Genomic DNA, 21,107 nt, shown 5'->3' with positions numbered 1-21,107 from the left:
TTTCCTAGAGAGGAATTAGATGCCCCCGACCATTACCAGTTGTGTGCCAGCCCAGGAAGTTCATCCTTAAGTCTTTCAGAGATGGAAGAAGGCAGGAAAATTTCTTGTTAAATTACCCCTGAAAGTCAAAGTACTTTCTTCCTTCGAGCTTTGGCAGTTGAATTGTTATTAGGACATATTGGGACTTGATCTGGTGAACTTAATATCTCATGTTTTTAATTCTCATTTGGGATTTTTTTAACTACCTCTCCATGGAAGAACAAAACAAAATTTCCTTTTTTTCCACCAACATAAGTAAAAGAGACAGGCTGAGCGGACCTTCAAACGGGTCACGCCAGTCCTTGCCAAAGTACGGGGCCAGGATATGAGGTAAACCCCATTAGTTGCAGCAATTCATGGCTCCAGTAGAGAGCACAGCTTACAATTAAAAGTTCCCAAAAGACTGAGGGGCCACTAGAGATGATGTAAAAAAAAATGAGGGTCATTAGCACACATTCACACAGAGGCTTGTTTGAAGTGGGGCAATTTCTAACTTCTCATGGACAGACCAGGCCCCCTCTTGACAGTTTTGTTCAATTAAGTGTTCCATGAAATTTCACCACGGCCTTTGATATCATATACATGTCTTTCATTACAAACACATATTTCTTCTCTATTGCAAGATTTCTCCTGAACTGCCCAGATCTTGCAGTGAAAGAGGAAACTCGGGTACCACGTGTGAGAACAACAGGAGTGGCCAATGAACTTGGATGAACCAGCACATACAGTCTGTTCCCTTAAAGAACCGCTGGGTTCATCTAGGTCATCGTCTCTGATGAATGCACTCTCACTGGTACCATCTTCTGTTTACCATGAAGGTACAAATCAGAACTGGAAAAGACATCTGGAAACATCTGGCCCCTTCCAAAGCAATAACAGTGCAGTGTATCTCTTGACAAACTATGCAGACTCTTCCAATCATTCTGCATCATACACATTAAAAGTTCCCAAGAGGACATACCGGTTTGATTTTTTTTATATTTTGTTTTCCCCAAAAAAGCAATCAAGTAACTGGATATACACATTTCCATTTTATAGTCCCTTTCCACACTGTATTCTAATGACTCGTTTAGTTGTCCATCTACGCACTAGGTTAGCACCTCGGGGAACAAAACATGTAGCAATCTCTGTCACCCCCATATGGATCTAAGTGGGTGTGTGGGACTCTCTCCTCTGGAAACAAGGGTACCAGTAGGTGAGTAGCTTTGTATAAGAGGGTTTATTGCGGCAAACTAGAACTAATCCAGATGTCCATCAACTGAGGAATAATAATAAAACTTATGGTGAATGTGTATTATAGAATGTCATTTAGCTTCCAAAAAGAACAAGCTAGAGCTACGTCAACTGACTCGAAGAGATGCCCATGGTATATTGCCACAGGAGAAAAGCAACTTACAAACGGAAGTATAGAGTGTTATTCCAAATGGTAAAAAAATAAACAATGACACCCTGTGAAAATGTTATGTGTTCATAGCTGTGGAAGAACATTCACCAGGCTGGTTACCTTGAGGATGATGAAAGAATAAAGGAGAGGAAGTATGGGAGGAGATACAAACTGCTAGCAAAATGCAAAAAATACTCATGCCATGATGCTACAGGAAAATACATGATGTGCGCTTTTAACAATAATTTTCCTGGAGTCTCACTGGTTCACGCCAGGCCTGGTTCTTAAGCCTCTGCACAGACATCTCGCTTCCTGCCCACCCCAGCACCGGGAGGCAGGGGCTCTTGTTCCCCTCAGTGCACAGATGAGGAAACGGGAGCCAGAGAAGGTAACTGGCCCATGGTCACATAATAAATGGCAAAGCGGAGAAAAAACAATAGGTAAACAGGCAAAAAACAAAATTGCATTTTTTTTCTAGAAATCAACCTGATCAAATAAGAATCAATTTACTTAGATAATAGAACAGTGGGCTATTTTTATGTTATAGTTTTGCTGTTATTTTTAAAATAAAGCAAAATTATTTTTTAAAATATAGAATAAAATGGGTGGCATAGTGGGTTTTGCAACCTACCAAGTCCTTTGGCACGGCCCCCTGCCGAGAGAGCAGCACTGTGTTCTTTCCCTTTGAATCATGGAGGGCTTGTGGCTGACGGTGGCTCCGGCCAACCACATAGCAGGAGAGACGTTATGTGGCTTTGGAGATCGGGTCAAAAAAGGTACTACAGCTTCCTCCTGGCTCCCTTTTTGGGAGGCTCACTCTGGGGGATGCCAGCCATGGTAAACTGAGTCCCACGTGGACAGGAACTAAGGCCCCCGCCCACAGGCAGCATGGCCTGCCCGACTTCAGATGCTTCCAGAATGCCCCTAGACTTAGAATTGTGCAGCTGAGGCCCCAGACATTGCAGGGAGAGATAAACCAGGCCAGCTACGTCCGGTCTGAATATTTGATCCCCAGAATCTTCAAGGCGCAAAATAAGTGTCTGTGTTTTTTATTGTTTTGTTTTGTCTGCTCCTACATCACACGGCAACAGACAGCCAGAAGGGATGGGGACCTTCTGCAGGGATGTTTGCCGGTTTGGGGAAGCTCCCCCTTCGTCTTAGTCTTCTGTCTCTGTGCACATGGTGATGGCCCATTTTATGGATCAATCTGACAGGCCTACGGTGCCCAAATGCTTTGTCAAACATGATTCTGGATAATGCGTCTGCCAAGGTATTTTTGGATAAAAAATGTTTAAATCAGTGGACTTTGAGTAAAGCAGATGACTCTCCCTAAAGCGGGTGGGTCTCACGCACTCAGCTGGAGATCCTAAGAGAACAAAGACTGAGCTCCCCCCAGCAAGAAGGAATTCTGCCGACAGATGGCCCTCGGACAGAGGCACTGCAGCTCCAGCCTGAGTCTCCGGCCTGCTGGCCTACCCTGCGATTTTGGACTCACCAACCCTCCACAATCACATCAGCCAGTTCCTTAAAATAACTTCCTCTCTCTCTCCCTCTCTCTCTCTGGATATATACCTTGAATAATACATACATTATACCTTTATCTCTGCCTCCCAAACTACTCACCAGTTGCTCTTACATCCAAACCTCACTGTAGCCTCCAAATAAATCACTTTCGTTTAAATTCATATGTATGTGACTTATTTATTTATTTATTTATTTTGAGACAGAGTCTCATTCTGTTGCCCAAGCTAGAGTGCCGTGGCGTCAGCCTAGCTCACAGCAACCTCAAACTCCTGGGCTCAAGCGATCCTCCTGCCTCAGCCTCCCGGGTAGCTGGGACTACAGGCATGCGCCACCATGCCTGGCTAATTTTTTCTATATATGTATTTTTAGCTGTCAATATAATTTCTTTCTATTTTTAGTAGAGATGGGGTCTCACTCTTGCTCAGGCTGGTTTCGAACCCCTGAGCTCAAACAATCCACCCACCTTGGCCTCTCAGAGTGCTAGGATTACAGGCGTGAGCCACCGCGCCCAGCCTATGTGACATATTTAAAAGGTCTAGAAAAGAGACTAATATTAGTTAGGGAGTCAATCTTCTAAACTTCCTCCTCCTCCTCCCTCCCTCAGGACCTAAACCATAAGCAATATGCATCCATTGCTAATACATGAGCGGCACATATATAAGATGACAACACCAAGGGTGGAAAATTCTAGGAGGATAAAGGCCTGGGAAATAGATCAGCTGTGGCTTTTGCCCTGAAGGGGCTTCAAGAAGTTACATGTGCCACTGAGAATTCCCAACGGACAAAACGATCAAATCCAGGCAAAGCAAAAAAGAAAAGGTGCAACTCACCCCTCGAAGCAGTGAGCAACGGTCAGAACCCATCTCTTGGCGATGAGGACACAGCCACAGATGTGGCCACTGGGCTCGCTCTGCAGGGAACACTGCCACGGCCACCGTCCGGGACGGCTCGTCCGGCCCCCGAGGATCCTCTTGTTCATCCGGGCAGCAGGGCGGCGCCCACAGTCTACCGAGGAGCGGAAGACACGCTCTGTGACTCGACACCCAACCCAGCTACAGGCTTAGCTCTTTGCTGTCAAGCACAAATGATCATTTTCCCCCTTAGCCCATCTGGTTACATTAAGCTCATATCCCATCGCTCTGCCTCGAATTCTCTCACCTTGTTTATTGCACAGAAGAGAAATCTGACTTCTGCTCTGACAAGACTGCCTAGATCTGGAAACATACAATGGTAGAATATTAAGTCACAAATTTACTGCTCACTTCAAACACTTTACCAGTGAAAAGCGAGACATAGGTTCAGCTGCTACCGGAGGTCCCGTTCGTTGAGTGACAATGACGTTCGGGGCAGGAATTCTCAAGGCTGCGGCGTGGTCAGCTAGCACACTGAGGGCAGGGGTATGTGGAAGGTATGCACTTTTATTTTTGTTTTTTAGTTTATTTAATATCACTTTAATGTAATTTCTTATTTATGGGAAAGACACTTGTAGCAAAGGTTCCCACATGGTTTTGGCTTATGGGACCCCCGCAATGTCGACCCCGACTCTGGTTCCCAAGGGGCGCAGATTAGGATGCTCCTTAGAGTCCACAGTGAGAGGGAGGATGTCAGATTTTGATGTTCACCGGGAGGCTGTGTGCCCCAAACAAGCTGAGAAACAGTCTGAGGAATAAAATATTACTTCAAAAGTGTGAAGAACAAATAAAGGAATGGAGTATCTAGCCTGGAAAAGAGTCTTACCAAGACTGGCAAGGTTCAACTGTGGAAATATGAGCAGCTGACAGGAGGATAGGGGACTTCAATTTATGTCCTGTCACTCCAGATGGCATGATCAGAACCAGTAAGTAAAGCTTACAGGAAGTGCGGGTTCAGGAAGAGAAGAATTTTCTGAAACTCTAAAGACAAGAACATGGGCCGTGTTTGAGGATCTCTCAACGTGGTTGTACAACTGGGGTAGGTTAAATTTCAATCACTAAGTTCTCTTCCAACCATGAAACGCTTATTCACAATGCAAAGGACAAAGGAAAAACAAAAACACCTTGGGACTTTAAAAAAATACCGTGATGTGCTTAGAATCCTAGATCTCTCAGATAAAAAAAAAATCCCTAAATATGTCATTTCCACATTCCTTTTTGAAGATGTATTGCATTTTAATTTATTGCTAAATTTGCATGGGGGCATGTATAATTCTTTGTATACAATAAATTATATAATACAGGAAAAGCTCATTTGCTTTGTACCTTCCCACAGTCTAAAATCCTGTCTCCTCCGTACTCTCCACCTCATTAGTCTTAATTTCTTTGTAGCACTTCCCAATATCTAAAATTACTTTTGTTTACTAACTTTTAATCTCTCTGTTCACCCACACAAGGTGTGTCCCTTGAGATCAGGGCCTTTGTTTCCCCTCATTCACATCTACACGCCTCAGAGCCTAACACTGAGCCTGGCACAGAGGAGATACTCAATACTTAGTTGTTATTTGTAGCTTTTAGAAATTATAGCTTTTAGAAATAGGAAAAGTAATCAAAGACTATTCATCCCAATGCCTTATTGGAAACTGTGGTTATATAAGATTATACATCTAATTAGTAAGTCAGGACTAGAACTAGGTCTACCAACTTTCCATTTAGAATGAGTTACTTATTTATTCATTTATTGTGCCTGAAAGGGCTTTCCTAGAATTCCCAGTTTGGGGAAATAAATTACACTGTTGAAAGAGTCAGATCATTGTTTTGGAAGAAATACTTCAGCTGGGAAATCTTCAGCAATTTGACTGCAGTGTTTGGCCTATGAAGAAAATGTCAAGACATTTTAAGGGGAAATAGTGCATTTTTGCTTTTTCTTTAAAATTCTTAAAAGGTGGTAGCACTTATTATAAGCTTTGGAGTAGGATAAATTTAGTTTGAGTTCAGACACTGTCACCATCTGTGGGCTGTGAGCCTTGAGCAAGTTATTTAAATATTCTAAACCTTCATTTCCTCAGCAGTAACAACTGGATAATTATCCATAGTTCACAAGTTAACTGGGAGAAGTAAATGATCAGCATCTGTGAGACTACCTAGCTATGTGCCTATAATGTAGTAAGAACCCAGTAAGTTGTTAATCCTCTCAATGGACCTTTTTCCTACACCCCACCCGCAGGCAACGGAGGCAACCCTGCTGAAGACGCCATGATGTTCTTAGGGGAAACCCAAGTGTCCTTTCAAGGCCAGGAGTTGATTATAATTTCATTTTGTGTCTATTCTTTGCTCAGACTCTCCACGTTTTATTAGTTACCATTACAATTCCTCTGTTAACTAGTCCCATGTGGCATCGGTAGGAAATGCAGACATAAGAGTTTCTTTCAAATAGGATCTGAAAAACGATCTTTTGTCTAGAAACAAAACCCATGTTGCAATGTAAAGGCCAAGAGCCCGTCTATGGAAGCGTTTTACTGATGTGGCAAATTGGATTATGTTAAGTTAAAAATGGAAAAATGGAAGAAAGGCTCAGATCATAAACCCTTGCTCTGCACTCCGACTGCATAGCTCTCACGAAAGGATTTTTACCGGTTTACCAGCAGCGCCTGCAGAGTGGTCCCCGTGAGGCTCTCCCAGCTGGAGCGCAACGTCAGCCACTGCGGGTCTTCCCCCTGCGCCGGTACCCATTCGGTCACAGACGGTTCTCTGATAGAAAGCAAAGGCCAGATAAATATTCAAAGTGCAATGATCTTTGAACGGGGGAACAGGCATTATTATTATTTAGCATTCATTCTCTTTTTTAAAAAAAAGAAGCATTAAGGTATAAATCAGTATTTCAAGAAGAGAATTTGATTTAGGAGAGTTTTGCCATGGAATGTGATTAGCAAGAGAGGAAATTACTAAAAGTATACAGAGGCAATAAAGATCCACATTGTTACAGCTGCTTTAGTCATCCTTTCTGCTGACATGTATTTGAACTTCATGAGGCGTTAGAATTCCAACGCATACAATGTAAAAGTTTCAGCGCCTAAACGCAAGAACAACTTTAAGCAGAGATCACAAGTAAAATAAAATTTATCTAACTGGGTTTTTTTCTCCTCTTTTCTTGCCCACTGTAATCATGCAATATAGCAATACCTTAAAATAGAATAAGTAACAAGGAGAATCAATGGCCATTTAGTGTCTATTTAGACAATATAAAAGTTGTAACTGGAACTTTTGCAATGTATTGCAAAATCTTTACACACTCAAAATTAAGGAGAACTCTGAAAAGAGAGACAGGAGTTAGACAACATTATTTTGCTCTTTGTCTATATGTTCTCACTCAATCTCCATCAATACTTTCCTGTGTATGTCTCTCATTTGATCATTCAAATAAATATGGTTACACTGTACCCAAGATTGAAAACCTTAGGCTTCAAAAATATGTAGGTGTTTTTGTTTTGTTTTGTTTTGTTTTTTTGAGACAGAGTCTCGCTCTGTTGCCCGGGCTAGAGTGCCATGGCGTCAGCCTCGCTCACAGCAACCTCAAACTCCTGGACTCAAGTGATCCTCCTGCCTCAGTCTCCAGAGTAGCTGGGACTACAGGCATGCGCCACCACACCTGGCTAATTTTTCTGTTTTTAGTACAGATGGGGTCTCAATCTTGCTCAGGTTGGTCTTGAACTCCTGACCTCAAGTGATCCTCCCACCTTGGCCTCCCGGAATGCTAGGATTACAGGCGTGAGCCACCGTGCCGGCCAGTATTTAGGTTTTTATATAAATATTTTATTATTCATGCAATAGCTGGTTCTTTCCTTAGGCAATCCATATTTGAAAAGTAAAGCCTTTTGGATTTTTAATTTAAATAAAAACATAGTCACCTGATGTTATCAAGGGGAGAAGAGTTAGAGGGGTTAATTTTAGCCAGGAGGCAGGAGGCTTCTTCTGAAACTGGAAGGGAATGAGTGAGAAGGAAGCAGGCCCTTTGCTGGAGCTGGAGATGGGGAGAGCAGTTCGCAGAGGATTCACATCAGACAGGCAGCCTCGACTTTTCTTTTCAAATGCGAGGTGAGCTTCTCTGGTGACAGATGGGGGAGCAGCACGGAACGTGACTATGAGGAACGTGATGTGTATGTGGAATTACTTAATCCCTTACGGAAGAGTTCAACACATAAAAGATAACTTTGAAAAATGCCAAACACCACTGAGGGTTCAGATTAACTTGAAAATATTGAAGCTCTGGTAGCACCAAGTTTGTCTGCTTAGTGACTTGCGGTTTTAATAATTGGATGTCATTTTTTTGCAAAAAAAAAAAAAAAAAAAGAATCGGTGGAGAGGAAGGGAAGAAAAGTTAGATTCAGTGGCATTGAAAGAAAAATTATCATTTCATCTGATTATTAATTATTAAACTATTATAACCACATAATAGAAAATAAAAGGAACAAAAACCTCCCTGGACTCTGATACTTTTAAAAAGATAAGTAAGAACCCTGCAAAGAGAACACTTGATGATAGAGTAAGAACCAAAGATTAAAAACAAAACAGACACGCCTGTAATCCTAGCACTCTGGGAAGCCAAGGAGGGAGGATTACTTGAGGCCAGGAGTTCGAGACCAGCCTGAGCAAGAGCAAGACCCTGTCTCTACAAAAAGCAGAAAAATTAGCCGGGCATGGTGGCAAGTACCTGTAGTCCCAGCTACTCGGGAGGCTGAAGCAGGAGGATCACTTGGGCCCAGGAATTTGAGGCTGCTGTGAGCTATGATGATGCCACTGCACTCTAGCCTGGGCTACACAGCAAGACCTTGTCTCAAAACAAAAACCAAAAAAAACACTATTTAGTAATGAATGACATTATTGATTTTAAAACAAATGTCATAAACCCTAGCCACACTATAAAGAAGAGTTGCACAAGATTAAATTTATGTAAACACTTTCATGAGCTGTTAGAGTATTGAAGACACTTCAAAACCCACTACAAAATAAGAATTTTTCTTTTCCTTGACCAAAATGAAAGTCTGGCTTTCTCTCAACTCCAGAAGTGCTGTATGCAGAGGCAGAGTGGGAGGGAGAGCATAAAGTCAGAGGCCACACGTACGAGTCAGTGGTTCCCTCTTATACCTGCACCCTGAGAACTCCTGTCTGCAACAGAACTACCATACGGACCTCCCAAACCCAGCCGTTTTGCTGGCAAAAGGCCAAAGGAAGATCAACTTTAGATTTTCTTGCTAAATCAAGTCATTCTTAAGTCAGGTACTCCTAGGACAACAAGGAACGTCCACGAGGGGGACAATTCAGCACAGGATTTGCACTGCTGCCGGATGGGAAAATCACTGCGAAGAACAACGCAGCCTTCCGTATCACAAAGCCCCTTCAGTTACCCCCAGGAAGGTTCCACGGAACATTGAACATGGCATGTTTCTGCATTGCATTTCTTAGCTTCCAGGAATAAAGGCAATTTAGCCTGAATTTATCAGTTACATTAAGTGGAAAATTTATGAAACTCATCCTCAAGGAGAGGGGAGTGTCATTCTAAAAATTCGTTTTTCATGAAATTCTTAAAACACTACCATGTGCAAAAATAAATCTCTCAGCACTAGAAATGTTGTCCTATGGCCCATTAAAAAAAAAAACATCGGTGAATCCATATGGTTTTATTTCTCACACAGAATCTGACCATCTGCATGACTTCAATTTTTCTTACTCTTTTTTCCAGCTTTGTGGAGGAATACTTGACAACACACACACACACACACACACACACACATGCACACACACTCTACATTTTTTTATCCATTAATTCATCAATAGACACTTAGGCTGTTTTCATATCTTGGCTATTGTGAATAGTGCTGAAATGAACATCAGAGTGCACATACCTCCTTGACATACTGATTTCATTTCCTTTGGATATATACCCAGAAGTGGGATCGCTGGATCATATAGTAGCAACATTTTTAAATTTGGGGGGAACTTCCATCCTGTTTTTCATAATGGCTGTGCCAATTTACATTCCTACCAACAATATACAAGAGTTTCTCTTTGTCTACACCTTCGCCAACATTTTTTATGTTTTGTCTTTTTTATAATAACCATTGTAACAAGTGTGAGGTGATATTTCATTGTGATTTTAATTGTATTTCCGTAATGATTAGCGATGTTGAGCACCTTATCTTATACTTGTTGGCCATTTTTAGGTCTTCCTCTGAGAAATGCCTAGTCAGGTCCTTAGTCCATTTTTTAATCAGGTCATTTGCTTTTTTGCTATTGAATAGTTTGAGTTCCTTATGTATTTTAAATATTAAGCTCCTCAGATATATGGGGTTTTGTTCTTAAATAATCTTAAAAAGGTGCCTGAATAGAACAAAAAAGTGAAGGAAGGTGAATTTGCTCTTTGTAAGATGGTGTCTTGCTGTGTTGCCCAAACTGGTCTTGAACTCCTGGCCTCAAGCAATCCTCCCAACTCAGCCTCTCAAGTGCTGGGATTATAGGAAACAACCACACCCGGCCAGGCCAACATCAGATATATGGCTTCTTGCCCACACTGGCAAAATGGCAGACGAGAAGCAGTCCGCACACGTCACTCTCAAGGAGAGGAAAGAAAGTTGCAGTTGAATGCCCACCTATGGATGAGACTTCTTAGGGAGAAAATTTTGAATCATTGGAGAAGTGACAGGGGACATTCAGAGTAAAGGAGAAGGTGATCCACTTAGCAAGATCAGAAGGCACCTGGGGTAGGCGTGCACACATGGGGAAGGACAGCAGGAGAGAACTCCCGGGCTCCACGCTCCCCAGCAGACACTGTGGCCCGAGCACTGTGCCCTCCCCTCCACCCACCACCACCGCAGGCCACTGCACTGAACAGGGAGCTGCCTGGAGTCCCTGTGGCAACATGACGCCGGACAGCAGGTGAGCAGGGACGCGGCGGCTTCTCTCGCTAGGTCACTGCAACTGACGACACTCTGAGCTCTCAGGTCCAGAGCGCCTGGTCCACACAGGCTTGGCTTTGCTGCAGCCGCCTCCGCATCGCCCCGGCCAGGCCTGGGAGGGGGCGGGAGAGCGGATGCTCCCACACGTTCCGTGACTGAGAGCTGGGCACTTCTCTCCCCCATGGGGAATTTGGGTAGAACAGGTGCCACTGATGCCAGCTGAGAAGCCCCACGGTGACTGCCTCAGCAACACCGAGGGGGGTCTGGGCAAGGAGAGTCCCAGCAGCCCAGAGGCCAGGCCCTGTGCCCCACCCACCGCAACACCCATGCTGCCTCCTGGCCCCACCTACACGCTCCTGAGCTGCTGTTGGGCCCCATAGTACCATCTACATGGGTCCTGTGCTGCCGCAGAACTCCATGGCTCCACCCCTAAGGCTCTCACACTGCCACTTGGCCCCATGGCCCCGACCCTGTGGCTCCCATCCACTGCCTGGCAAGAACCATCCCCATGGTCCAATGCTCTGCCAGGGACCTGCTAGCCTCAAGCCACCATTGCACCCGGATCTGGGTAGAATGAACATCCACAGCCCTGACATTTGTGACCACTGCCTAGATATCCTCTCTAAGCCGCCAATGTCACCACTGCAGGGAGACCTCAGCAGAGCAATCTCCTACAGCACTGGCCTCCATGGAGAGGGACTCTCCCAACCCCACACCTGGGCTTCAAACAATGGCTTGGGGAACAACCCACCACTCTGCGTGAAGATCATCCAGTACTAGCTTGGACTGTGACAACCACAGGGGAATGGAACAACACAGAACGGCTGCATTACAGGCTGTGAGTGCATCTGCCCCTCATCTGCTGGGTAGGTCTTCTGGAACAGGACACAAAAGTGCCATCTAGGGATCTTTCCTTTTTCTAAGTAGAAGGGTTCCCAGTGAAGGAGAACAGGTGCCCCACAAATATATCTACCTTGAGCTGAGAGAAGAGGTTTCAGATGAGAATAAACCCACAAAAGAACTCTGGCAACATGAAAAAACAGGCTAGTTCAACACCCCCAAAGGATCACAATAGATTACAGCAATGGACACCAACCAAAAGGAAATTGTTGAAATGTCAGAAATAAAATTCAGACTACAGATGGCAAATAAGATGAATGGGATTGAAGAGAATGTTGAAAACCAACACAAAGAAGCCAAAAAATATTTCAGGACAGCAATGAAAAAAAAAAAAGAAAAAGTTGCCAAAGAATTAGACAACATAAGAAAGGGTATAACAGAACTTAAAAAAAATAAAAGAGGTGTTTAGGGAAATTCAAAATACAGCCGAGAGCTTCAACAACAGGCTAGAACAAGCAGAAAAAAGAATCTCAGAGCTTGAAGACAACACTGTTGAACTAACTCAGTCAGAGACACAGAAAAAAGAATAAAAGAGAATAAAGAATCACTCAGAGAAATATGGGACTATGTAAAGTGAGCCAGTATAAGAATCACAGGTATCCCTGAGGGAGAAGAAGAAAAAGTAAAAAGCATGGAAAACCTTTCAGGGGAATCGTTGAGGAAAACTTCCCTGGTATTGACAAAGATTCACATATCCAGATACAAGATGGTCACTGAACACTGGGAAGATTCATAGCAAGCAGGACACCTCCAAGACATATAGTCATCAACCTGGCCAAAGCCAAAATGAAGGAGAAAATTCTACAAGTTGCAAGAAGAAAGCAACAACTAACCTACAAAGGAAAACCCAACAGGCTAACAGCAGACTTCCCAGTAGAGACCTCACAAGCTAGAAGGCATTGGGCGCCATTTTTAGTTTTCTTAAACGGAACAATTGCCAGCCAAGAATTTTGTATCCTGAAAAAATAAGTTGCATAAATGATGGAGAAATAAGGCTTTTCAAGACAAGCAAACACTAAGGGAATTTGTCACTACTAGACCTGCCCCAAAGGAGATACTCAAAAGTACATACATGGAACAGCACAATAGATAACCACAATAGATGACATATGAAAAAATGCTCAACATCACCAATCATCAGGGAAATGCAAATTAAAACCACAGTGAGATACCACCTTACCCCTATTAGATGGCCATTATAAAAAAGTCAAAAAACGATAGATGCTGGGGTGGATGCAGAGAGAAAGGAATGCTTATACACTATTGGTGGGACTCCAAATTAGCACAAACCTCTATGGGGAACTGTATGACGATGCCTCCAAGAAACATAGATCATAAAATATGAAATGTCCGATTTCAAATCAAAAGTATAGTTTATTATATCTCAAACAAGAAGCAGTACAATTAATCAAAGTATGTGCCTAAACTATTGACAGTTTTGACATCTTAAAGGTAGCTTGTTTATGCCAGTAGCAAAGAAGCCTGGAGGGTAAGTGGCAATGAAATCACTAAAGGTATTTTCCACAACCTGTTGAGAATTCAGTATTTTTTCCTTGCAAGAAGTGGTCCAAAGCCTGGAAGAAATGGTAGTCAGTTGGTGCAAGGCCTAATGAATACGGTGGATGATAGAGAGATTCCAAGTCCAGCTTCGGTAGTTTGAGTGTTGTTTGTGCATCATATGGTCACATGTTGTCTTGCAAGAGGATTGGCCTGTCTCTATGGACCAATTTCAGCTGCTTGATCACAAGCATCATCATCATTTTGTCCAATTGGTTGCAGTAGACATCCACTGTAGTCAATTGACCAGGTTCCATGAAGCTGTAGCGGATAAAACCAGCACTGGACCATCAAACAGACACCATTAGCTTTTTTTGATGAATATTCAGTTTTGGCACTTCATCTTTATCCAACCATTATGCCGAATGCTTGCAATTGTCAAAAAGAATCCATTTTTCATCATACATTACAATACAGTGTAGAAATGGTTTGCGTTTATGTCGTGATGGCAAAGAAAGACAAGCTTTGGGACGATTTCTCATCTCACACTCATTTAATTCATGCAGAACCCATCTATCCAGCTTGTTTACTTTGCGGATTTGTTTCAAATGGTCCAATATTGTTGGAATAGTGACGTCAAACCTTGCTGCTAATTCACGCTTAAACTGAGATGAATTTGCTTCCACTACAGCTTTCAGCTCATCATTATCCATCTTGGTCTCAGGTCACCCACGTGGCTCATTTTCAAGACTAAAATCACCAGAATGGAACTTCTCAAACCATCGACGTACTGTGCGTTCATTAGCCACGTCCTTCCCAAACACTTCATTGATATTTTGAGCCATCTGTGCTGCATTGGTTCCGTGACAGGTGGGAGAAATTAGGGCGCAACCACGTAATGGCCATATAGTTTCCTTTTGGGGTAATGAAAATATCCTAGAACTAGATTGGTAATGGTTGCACAACATTGCGAATAAAATAAATGCCACTAAATTGTCCACTTTAAAATGGTTAAAGTGGTGAATTTTGTGTTTATGTGTATTTTACCACAATAAAAAACTCCAATTTGCAAAATATTAGAAAAGACATAAAGTAGAATATTTAAAACAAGATCTCTTCAATTTGCAATAGAGCAGTTATATTAAAGATGGCTTGTCAAAAGAACTTTTTTGATTGTAAAATCTTTGTAATTTCAACTTTCCCCTCAGAACTCTTAATAAGGTTATCTATTGTTATGTAATGAAGTGTTTACATTAAGAAATAATGTTAGGTCTTGGTAAGAAGAAAGATAAAAAGAAGAACATTCAAAAGGCTTTTCATTGCTCTCTAATCCCAATCATATTTCATTTCATTCAGACACAATAAAGAAGTTGTGAAAATAGATCTTGATGAATATCAATTTTTCTACTCTGACAAAGTTTGAAGTTCTTTTATTGTAGATTAGCATCAATTACTCAACTTTCCATAGAATGTGGGTTTTTACATGGGCTCAAGAAATGGGCTCAAGATGCTGGGAGTTACATAATTCTTCAAACAGGGATAACAAAAATGTGCTACTAGTTGTTATCCCATAATTGAATGACATATTATTGTAAAATTGTTTCAAGTGTATTAATGAATCCTGGGGAATGCCACTTAATCTTTTATTCTAGAATTTATAACTTCCTTATCTTATTTCTCTCATTTCTATATTTCCCCCAATTGTCACATACGTCACCGGCAAATTTATGTGTAAATAAATTTTACATGTAAAATTTTATGTTATATGTATTTTACACATATGTTGAACATACATAAGGTAAAATTCACCATTTTCACCATTGTTAAGTGTACAATTCCGTGGCATTTAGTTGATTCACAATGCTGTATGACCATCACCACCATCTAGTTCTAGAATATTTTCATCATCCCAAAAGGAAACTACCCATCAGGCAGTCACATACATATACATTCTAATAATTCTAAATTATTGCTTTCCACCTCTGATGGAACTGAAAAAGAAAAGCTCACAAAACATGATAACAATTATCTAACCTTCAAAGTATCTCTTTCAATGTGTTTGTATCAAAGCCAGAGTGCGTCTTTCCATTCTACTGAGAAGCAAAAATGAACTATTTCCCGATTTACATTTCCTGCATTCCTTCGGGTAAATAGCAATACCAGCAATTTCGAGTTCAATTTCTCCACTTATTAAAAATGTGTGCTGCTTAAAAGCAATTTTTAAGCACCTCTTGGGGGTGGAAATTGCAAGAATTTTCCATCCGGGGTTCCTCGGAGGGAACCATCATAATGCTTTTATAAATAAGGAAAGCATTTCGTTTTAGCAGTACTTAAAATACAAGTACTTCATTTACTTTTAGAGGCTTCATCAAAGTAGGTTTTCAGCCCACACTCCTCAGTGCAGGTGTCTGTCATTCAGTGTGGTCCTCTCATCTTACTCATTTCCCGAGCTTTGGAGAGCTCTCAGTGTGAGAGCACTCACTCACCATGCATTCGTAAGGGAGAGATTACTGCCGGGTTCCACGGAGCCTCTGAGAAAGTCATCAGTGCTATAAACTACTGACCTTACCCTAAACCCATCTGCCTGCAGGCCAGCTGGCTCAGCGTCTCCTGCCAGCCATCCGCACACACGTGGTGTTCTGCGGCAGCTCTGTGCACAGTCAGGAAGGAAGAGGAGTTTGAAGTTTTGGAAAGCGTCACTGGGGAAAGAAAAGGAGGAAAACCCTAATTAAAAACAGCTCTTTCCACGAAACCAAAGGATAACTGCTTTATTTGCATTCATTCATTTTTATGTATTTTGGTTAAGAATCTTTCGGTGAATACCTACCCTGTGAAATCACTGCTCCTGTGTGAAAAATTACAAATGCGCTCTCCCTTTAAAGAACTATGGACTTGAGTGAAAGAGATGGCTCTTAACTTTTCTTTATGAGTTAGAGGACAGCCAGGGGCAGGCCCCTTCCCATGAGTTTACCCAGGGATTTGCATATTTACAAGGAGTGGGTTGTAACTCCATTTGTATCATTTCCATTGGAGAAAGCATACGAGAATGCAAGTGTGTGAGAGGGATGCTAATTTAGGATTCATTTGGAATATGCGCTAATTCCTATTTTATAAAGGAGCATTCTCTGTACCTAATCAGTTTCAGATCATTGATGAGACACTGCACAATTGATCACAACACACATGAGACTCACAATCTGGCCAGCTGATGCAAAGGCCGAAAATGGAAGGAGTAATGGATGTGAGAGGAGGGAATTCGTCAAACTCAAGATCACAAACAGCAACACTGGAGCTACCGGTGGGAGGTGCCTTTAAGTCCTAATCAGTAAGGAACTAGACGGTTAGACATCCCACGTGGATCGGGAGCAAGAGTATAGGGACGATGGAGGGGCCACTTTAATATCCTCTTCTAGGAGGTGTAGGTAATAAAAGAATGACAGAATCTTCATAATTATTGAAGCTGGGTGATAATAAAGAGTTTCCAGCAATGACATGGTGACAAAAATTTGAACCCAAGCCGAGCGCGGTGGCTCACGCCTGTAATCCTAGCACTCTGGGAGGCCGAGGCTGGTGGATCGCTTCGAGGTCAGGAGTTCGAGACCAGCCTGAGCAAGAGTGAGACCCCGTCTCTACTAAAAATAGAAAGAAATTATATGGACAACTAAAATATATGTAGAAAAATTTAGCCGGGCATGGTGGCGCATGCCTGTAGTCCCAGCTACTCAGGAGGCTGAGGCAGTAGGATCGCTTGAGCCCAGGAGTTTGAGGTTGCTGTGAGCTAGGCTGATGCCACGGCACTCACTCTATCCCGGGCAACAGAGTGAGACTCTGTCTAAAAAAAAAAAAATTTGAACCCAAATGTTTTTATATATAATACAGACATTTCAAATAGAGAAGTCACTTGCGGGGAAGTTTTCTAGGAGTTAGAAATAACATACATGAATCACCACTATCGGCTTTCATGTCACTAAAACAAAATAGATGCACTTGGTTAGTAAAATCTGTGAGGTCATCTGAGATTGATTCAGCTTCCAGGGCTGGCAGGCAAGAGGGTGTCCCACACACGGCAGGGACCGGGCTCACCGCAGTCCCACTCGTCTGAGCTGTCCGAGCAGTCGGCTGCACCGTCGCACCACCGGTCACGGGACACACACGCGTGGTTCACACACTCCAGTTCGTCCTCTTGGCAAAACGCTGGCACAGAGAACAAGCGGGAAGACTGAGTCGTTTGGAAACATACGATTGTCACCAACACGCACATTCTCATTTGGCAGCAGGAGCTCGGAAGGAAGGAAAGAAAAACGTGGCTGGCTGAGGCCTCTGCATGAGCACTAAGGCAGAGTAACAGAATTCGTAAATATCGCATTTAATAGATGTCAATCTACACAAAGAGCCTTTAAACAGAGTCACTAGCTTCCAGTGCCTAGATTCTCTATTTCTAACCATCGGGTTGAAAAAGCGGTACTCATAGCAGCAGAAATATTAAAAATTAAAGAACGGGGCTAAAATCTGCAGGAGCAAAGCACAAAGGATGAACAGCCTAAAGCCACCATAAAAAGAAAACAAGCTCTGTCCACATAGACGGGTGTTTATTTTTTTTAAATCTCTACTATTAAATGACTGTCTCTGAGTCTTATGTAATGCTTTTTTGGGGTTTTTAAGAATTACAGTGAACCTCCTTGATTAGCTATTTAACATCCATTTCCTCTCTTCCTCCTTTTTAAAAGAGAACCTGGTCTTGTTCAGGCCTCCACACCTGCATCCTCAGCGCCAGAGGAAGACCCTGATTAGTTTAATCTGCCCATGGCATTGCTCAGACTACGCTTTTCTTTCTGAGTACAATTAGTGGTCCAGGAATAAGAATGTGCTCTAAGATGAAGGCCTTGGATATGGTTTTGTAGGTTGGACTTTGCAAGACAGCTCCGGCCCAAACTCTCCTGGCCAATGCCATGTGCCCTAGCCTGGGACAGGAGCAGCCTGCAAGAAACAGCATCTTTTTCTAATTGATTCTCTCTGCATGGTGCTTCTTCTTGCAATTCAGCTATTTGTAGGGGGTGTATTTTCCAATCTACACAAAGGCTCCTTACCGCTAACTAGCTGTGACTCTACCCAAAGTTGTCCAGAGTGAATCTTTTAGTGAAGTCTTAGAGATAAGGGCAAGTTCTCTCTTCTTCCACTGGATGTGATCAAGGAAATGTGGCCCAGGAGCTCCTGGCTCATCTTTGACCACGGTGGAGCCAGCCTGAGATGAAGCCGAACTCAAAAGAATGGCAGGCACAGTGCGGAACTCCTGCGTACGCCTCGAGAATCCACCCTACGCTTGATTTGTTATATGAGGATATGAAACAGATGTGATATATATGATAATAAAAGATACCTGTCAGGGGATGGGGGTATGCCTACACAATGAGTGCATTGCGCACCGTTTGGGGAGTGGTAACACTTGAAGGTGCTATCTCGGGAAAGGGGGGGGTGGGGAAAAAAAATATGAAACTGTTGTTTTTAACTTGCATTGTTCACTTAATAATTTATCATGAATATTTCCCATATTATTTCATATCATTGTACAAGAAATAATAATAAAAAAATAAAAAAATAAAATAAAATAAAAAAAAAAAGATACCTGTCTTCATTGTTTATCAGATTGAGTTCAGCTTTCTGTTACTTGTAGGTAAAATATCTTAAGAGACATCATTTTTTTCTGGTTCTAAAAGTAACGGCCATTCATTTAGAAAATGTAGGAAAGACAGAAAAACACAAAAAATTTAATAATTTCATCACCCAAAAGATTATCATTGTAATCTTTTCATTGTGATTATCCAATCTTTTTCTGTATGTGGCTACATACGTACTTTCAAAACTCAGGACTATAGTGCATGGTATGCCGTATATTTTGCTTTATTCAACTAATGATGCAGAATGGAACTAGGAGAAGCTATTCTTCTCTAATTTGATTTTAATGTTTGCATATTATTTTCATCTTATCACTGCATTTTATGTCCCCTGTTTTTGGATATTTGAAGTGATTCAATTTTCCCATGGTATAAATAATGCTAGAATAATACAGTACATATATTTTATACACATTTGATTGTCTCCTTGGCATATATCTGTACAAGTGGAGTTTTGGGCAAAAGATCCAGATATGTTAAAAGTTTTTGATACATATTTAAAAATTTTAAGCTTGTATTCAAAATGAGGGGTAACTGGCGTTTAAAAATGTTACGTTGACAATTCACGTCGGCACTTACAGCAGTTTTTTTCATCCATGCCGTCGGGACAGTCTGGGAATCCATCACAGATCACTGTGTGCTTCAGACACTGTTTATTGGATGGACATTCCCAGAGATCTCTCTCTTCACAACCTGGAGACAGAAGAACAGGTTATTTGCACTGGATGTGGAGCTGAAAATAATGGTGAATTTGATCAAGTAATGCAGAAAAATTACAATATAAAGGCATGATTCCATTTTTCTTAAAGAGTTTTGATTCCTATATACCATGAATAATGTAATTTTGAAAGTAGAAATGCCCAATAATGTACACACTGTGATATAAAGAGTACAGCTCTCCTAACAGAAGATCAAAAGTGACATGAGAAATGGGGAAAAATGAAAACACACGCATACGTTAACCTTCACCTTTAGCTGCTCCTTTTGCTTTCTGAGTCAGTTTGCCAGCACAGAAGACTTATCTGCGAAATGATGAGTTATGCTTTTAAGCAAATACGCCTAAACCTAGTGATCGAAATGTGTATTATCTTAAAATGTAATTTCATTCAACAAATTGAGAGGCCATCTGTATGTTTAGCAATCCTCCTCCTATGCCAAATACCTGCCACACTAGCTTATGAGCCAGGTGTGAAAGTCATCACTCTGCAGTCAGAGATCTAAAGTTGCAAACTATTAATAAATATGGAAATGAATATAATTGGCACACGATCAGGGCAATGAAGTCCGTAACCTGAACTGTAATTTGCCTGTGAACTAGCGAGCACTTGTGATGTACTTAATAAAGGCCGTTTGATTCGAGTGCGGTACATTTCACATCTTCTGCTAATGGCTGCCAAGCGTCTGATGTGTTTTGGTCACTCCAGCCAGGTCCCTGGCTCTGGCCAGGCTGCGAGGTGCATGAAGGGAGAGACCACGAGTCACACAGCTTTGAGTACTCTTCACCCCCCAGCCTAGAACAGCAACCGGCACAAGACAGGCCCTCCACACACGTGTATTTTAAATGGAATTTCATTTCATGTAAGGAACAAAATGTCTCTGGCTCCCAGGAAAAGATCATTCATTTTAAGGTGAGTGAAATGCAAAGCAGTGATCAAACAAGACGTTTCTATCAAAATGTTATTTCTCGTCTGACCTAGTACAAATAATTCCAAACAATTTTGTATATGATTCACTCAGGCTTCTTGGAATCCAGTATGAGGAAAAAAAAAAAAAAAAATCCGTTCTTTTCAAAATTCTCATTGAAAACAATCATCCAAATAAGTCACCAGAAAAGAAAGTTTTACTATACGCAAAAATTAGCTTTAGTGTATTTCATCCTCCAAAGATGTAGGAAACCAATGGCGAGACTCTTTCCCTGGCTGTTCATCTGGAGTAGGTCTTAGGCCCAGGGACCTCTGTTCTATGACCTCATGGGGATCTCGTTTGGAGTTTTCAGCTAGCAGAGGATACAGACTGCATCTGGAATGTTCTGACAACGACAGTCTTTGCAGATTTGAGGAGGAGCCGGAAATCTGCCCTCGGTGACTCAGCTGCTTTCACAAGACACAGTTTGCTCCTTTCCACCAGGCAGCGAAGGAGATCGAGAAAAAGGCTTGGCCTTCCTCAGTGGGGATGCCTCTCTCCTCAAAACACACCACTTGCTGAGGCAGGATGAAAGCAAACAGCA

The 21,107-nt window shown here is 42.0% G+C and overlaps 1 protein-coding gene across 4 annotated transcripts in view; it reads right to left on the bottom strand.

Moving 5' to 3' along the window:
* The window catches only part of CORIN (corin, serine peptidase), a 198,119-nt gene that overhangs the window by 22,350 nt on the left and 154,662 nt on the right, over positions 1-21,107 (bottom strand). For all 4 annotated transcript variants that reach the window (XR_011231390.1, XR_011231388.1, XR_011231389.1 and 1 more), the window contains exons 14-19: positions 19,460-19,573; positions 17,292-17,402; positions 15,778-15,907; positions 6,493-6,609; positions 4,106-4,161; positions 3,778-3,952 (exon numbers count right to left, since the gene is read on the bottom strand). Coding sequence is in view for 1 of the 4 variants with exons in the window: in XM_069457572.1 (XP_069313673.1) it covers positions 3,778-3,952; positions 4,106-4,161; positions 6,493-6,609; positions 15,778-15,907; positions 17,292-17,402; positions 19,460-19,573 (703 nt within the window). In the remaining 3 variants the exon portion in view is untranslated. The remainder of the gene's footprint in view (positions 1-3,777; positions 3,953-4,105; positions 4,162-6,492; positions 6,610-15,777; positions 15,908-17,291; positions 17,403-19,459; positions 19,574-21,107) is intronic.

This window comes from Eulemur rufifrons, chromosome 24, assembly GCF_041146395.1.
Source record: "Eulemur rufifrons isolate Redbay chromosome 24, OSU_ERuf_1, whole genome shotgun sequence".
Lineage (NCBI taxonomy): Eukaryota > Metazoa > Chordata > Mammalia > Primates > Lemuridae > Eulemur > Eulemur rufifrons.
Note: the sequence above shows the minus strand (reverse complement) of the source record. Positions and strands in the feature narration are given on the sequence as shown.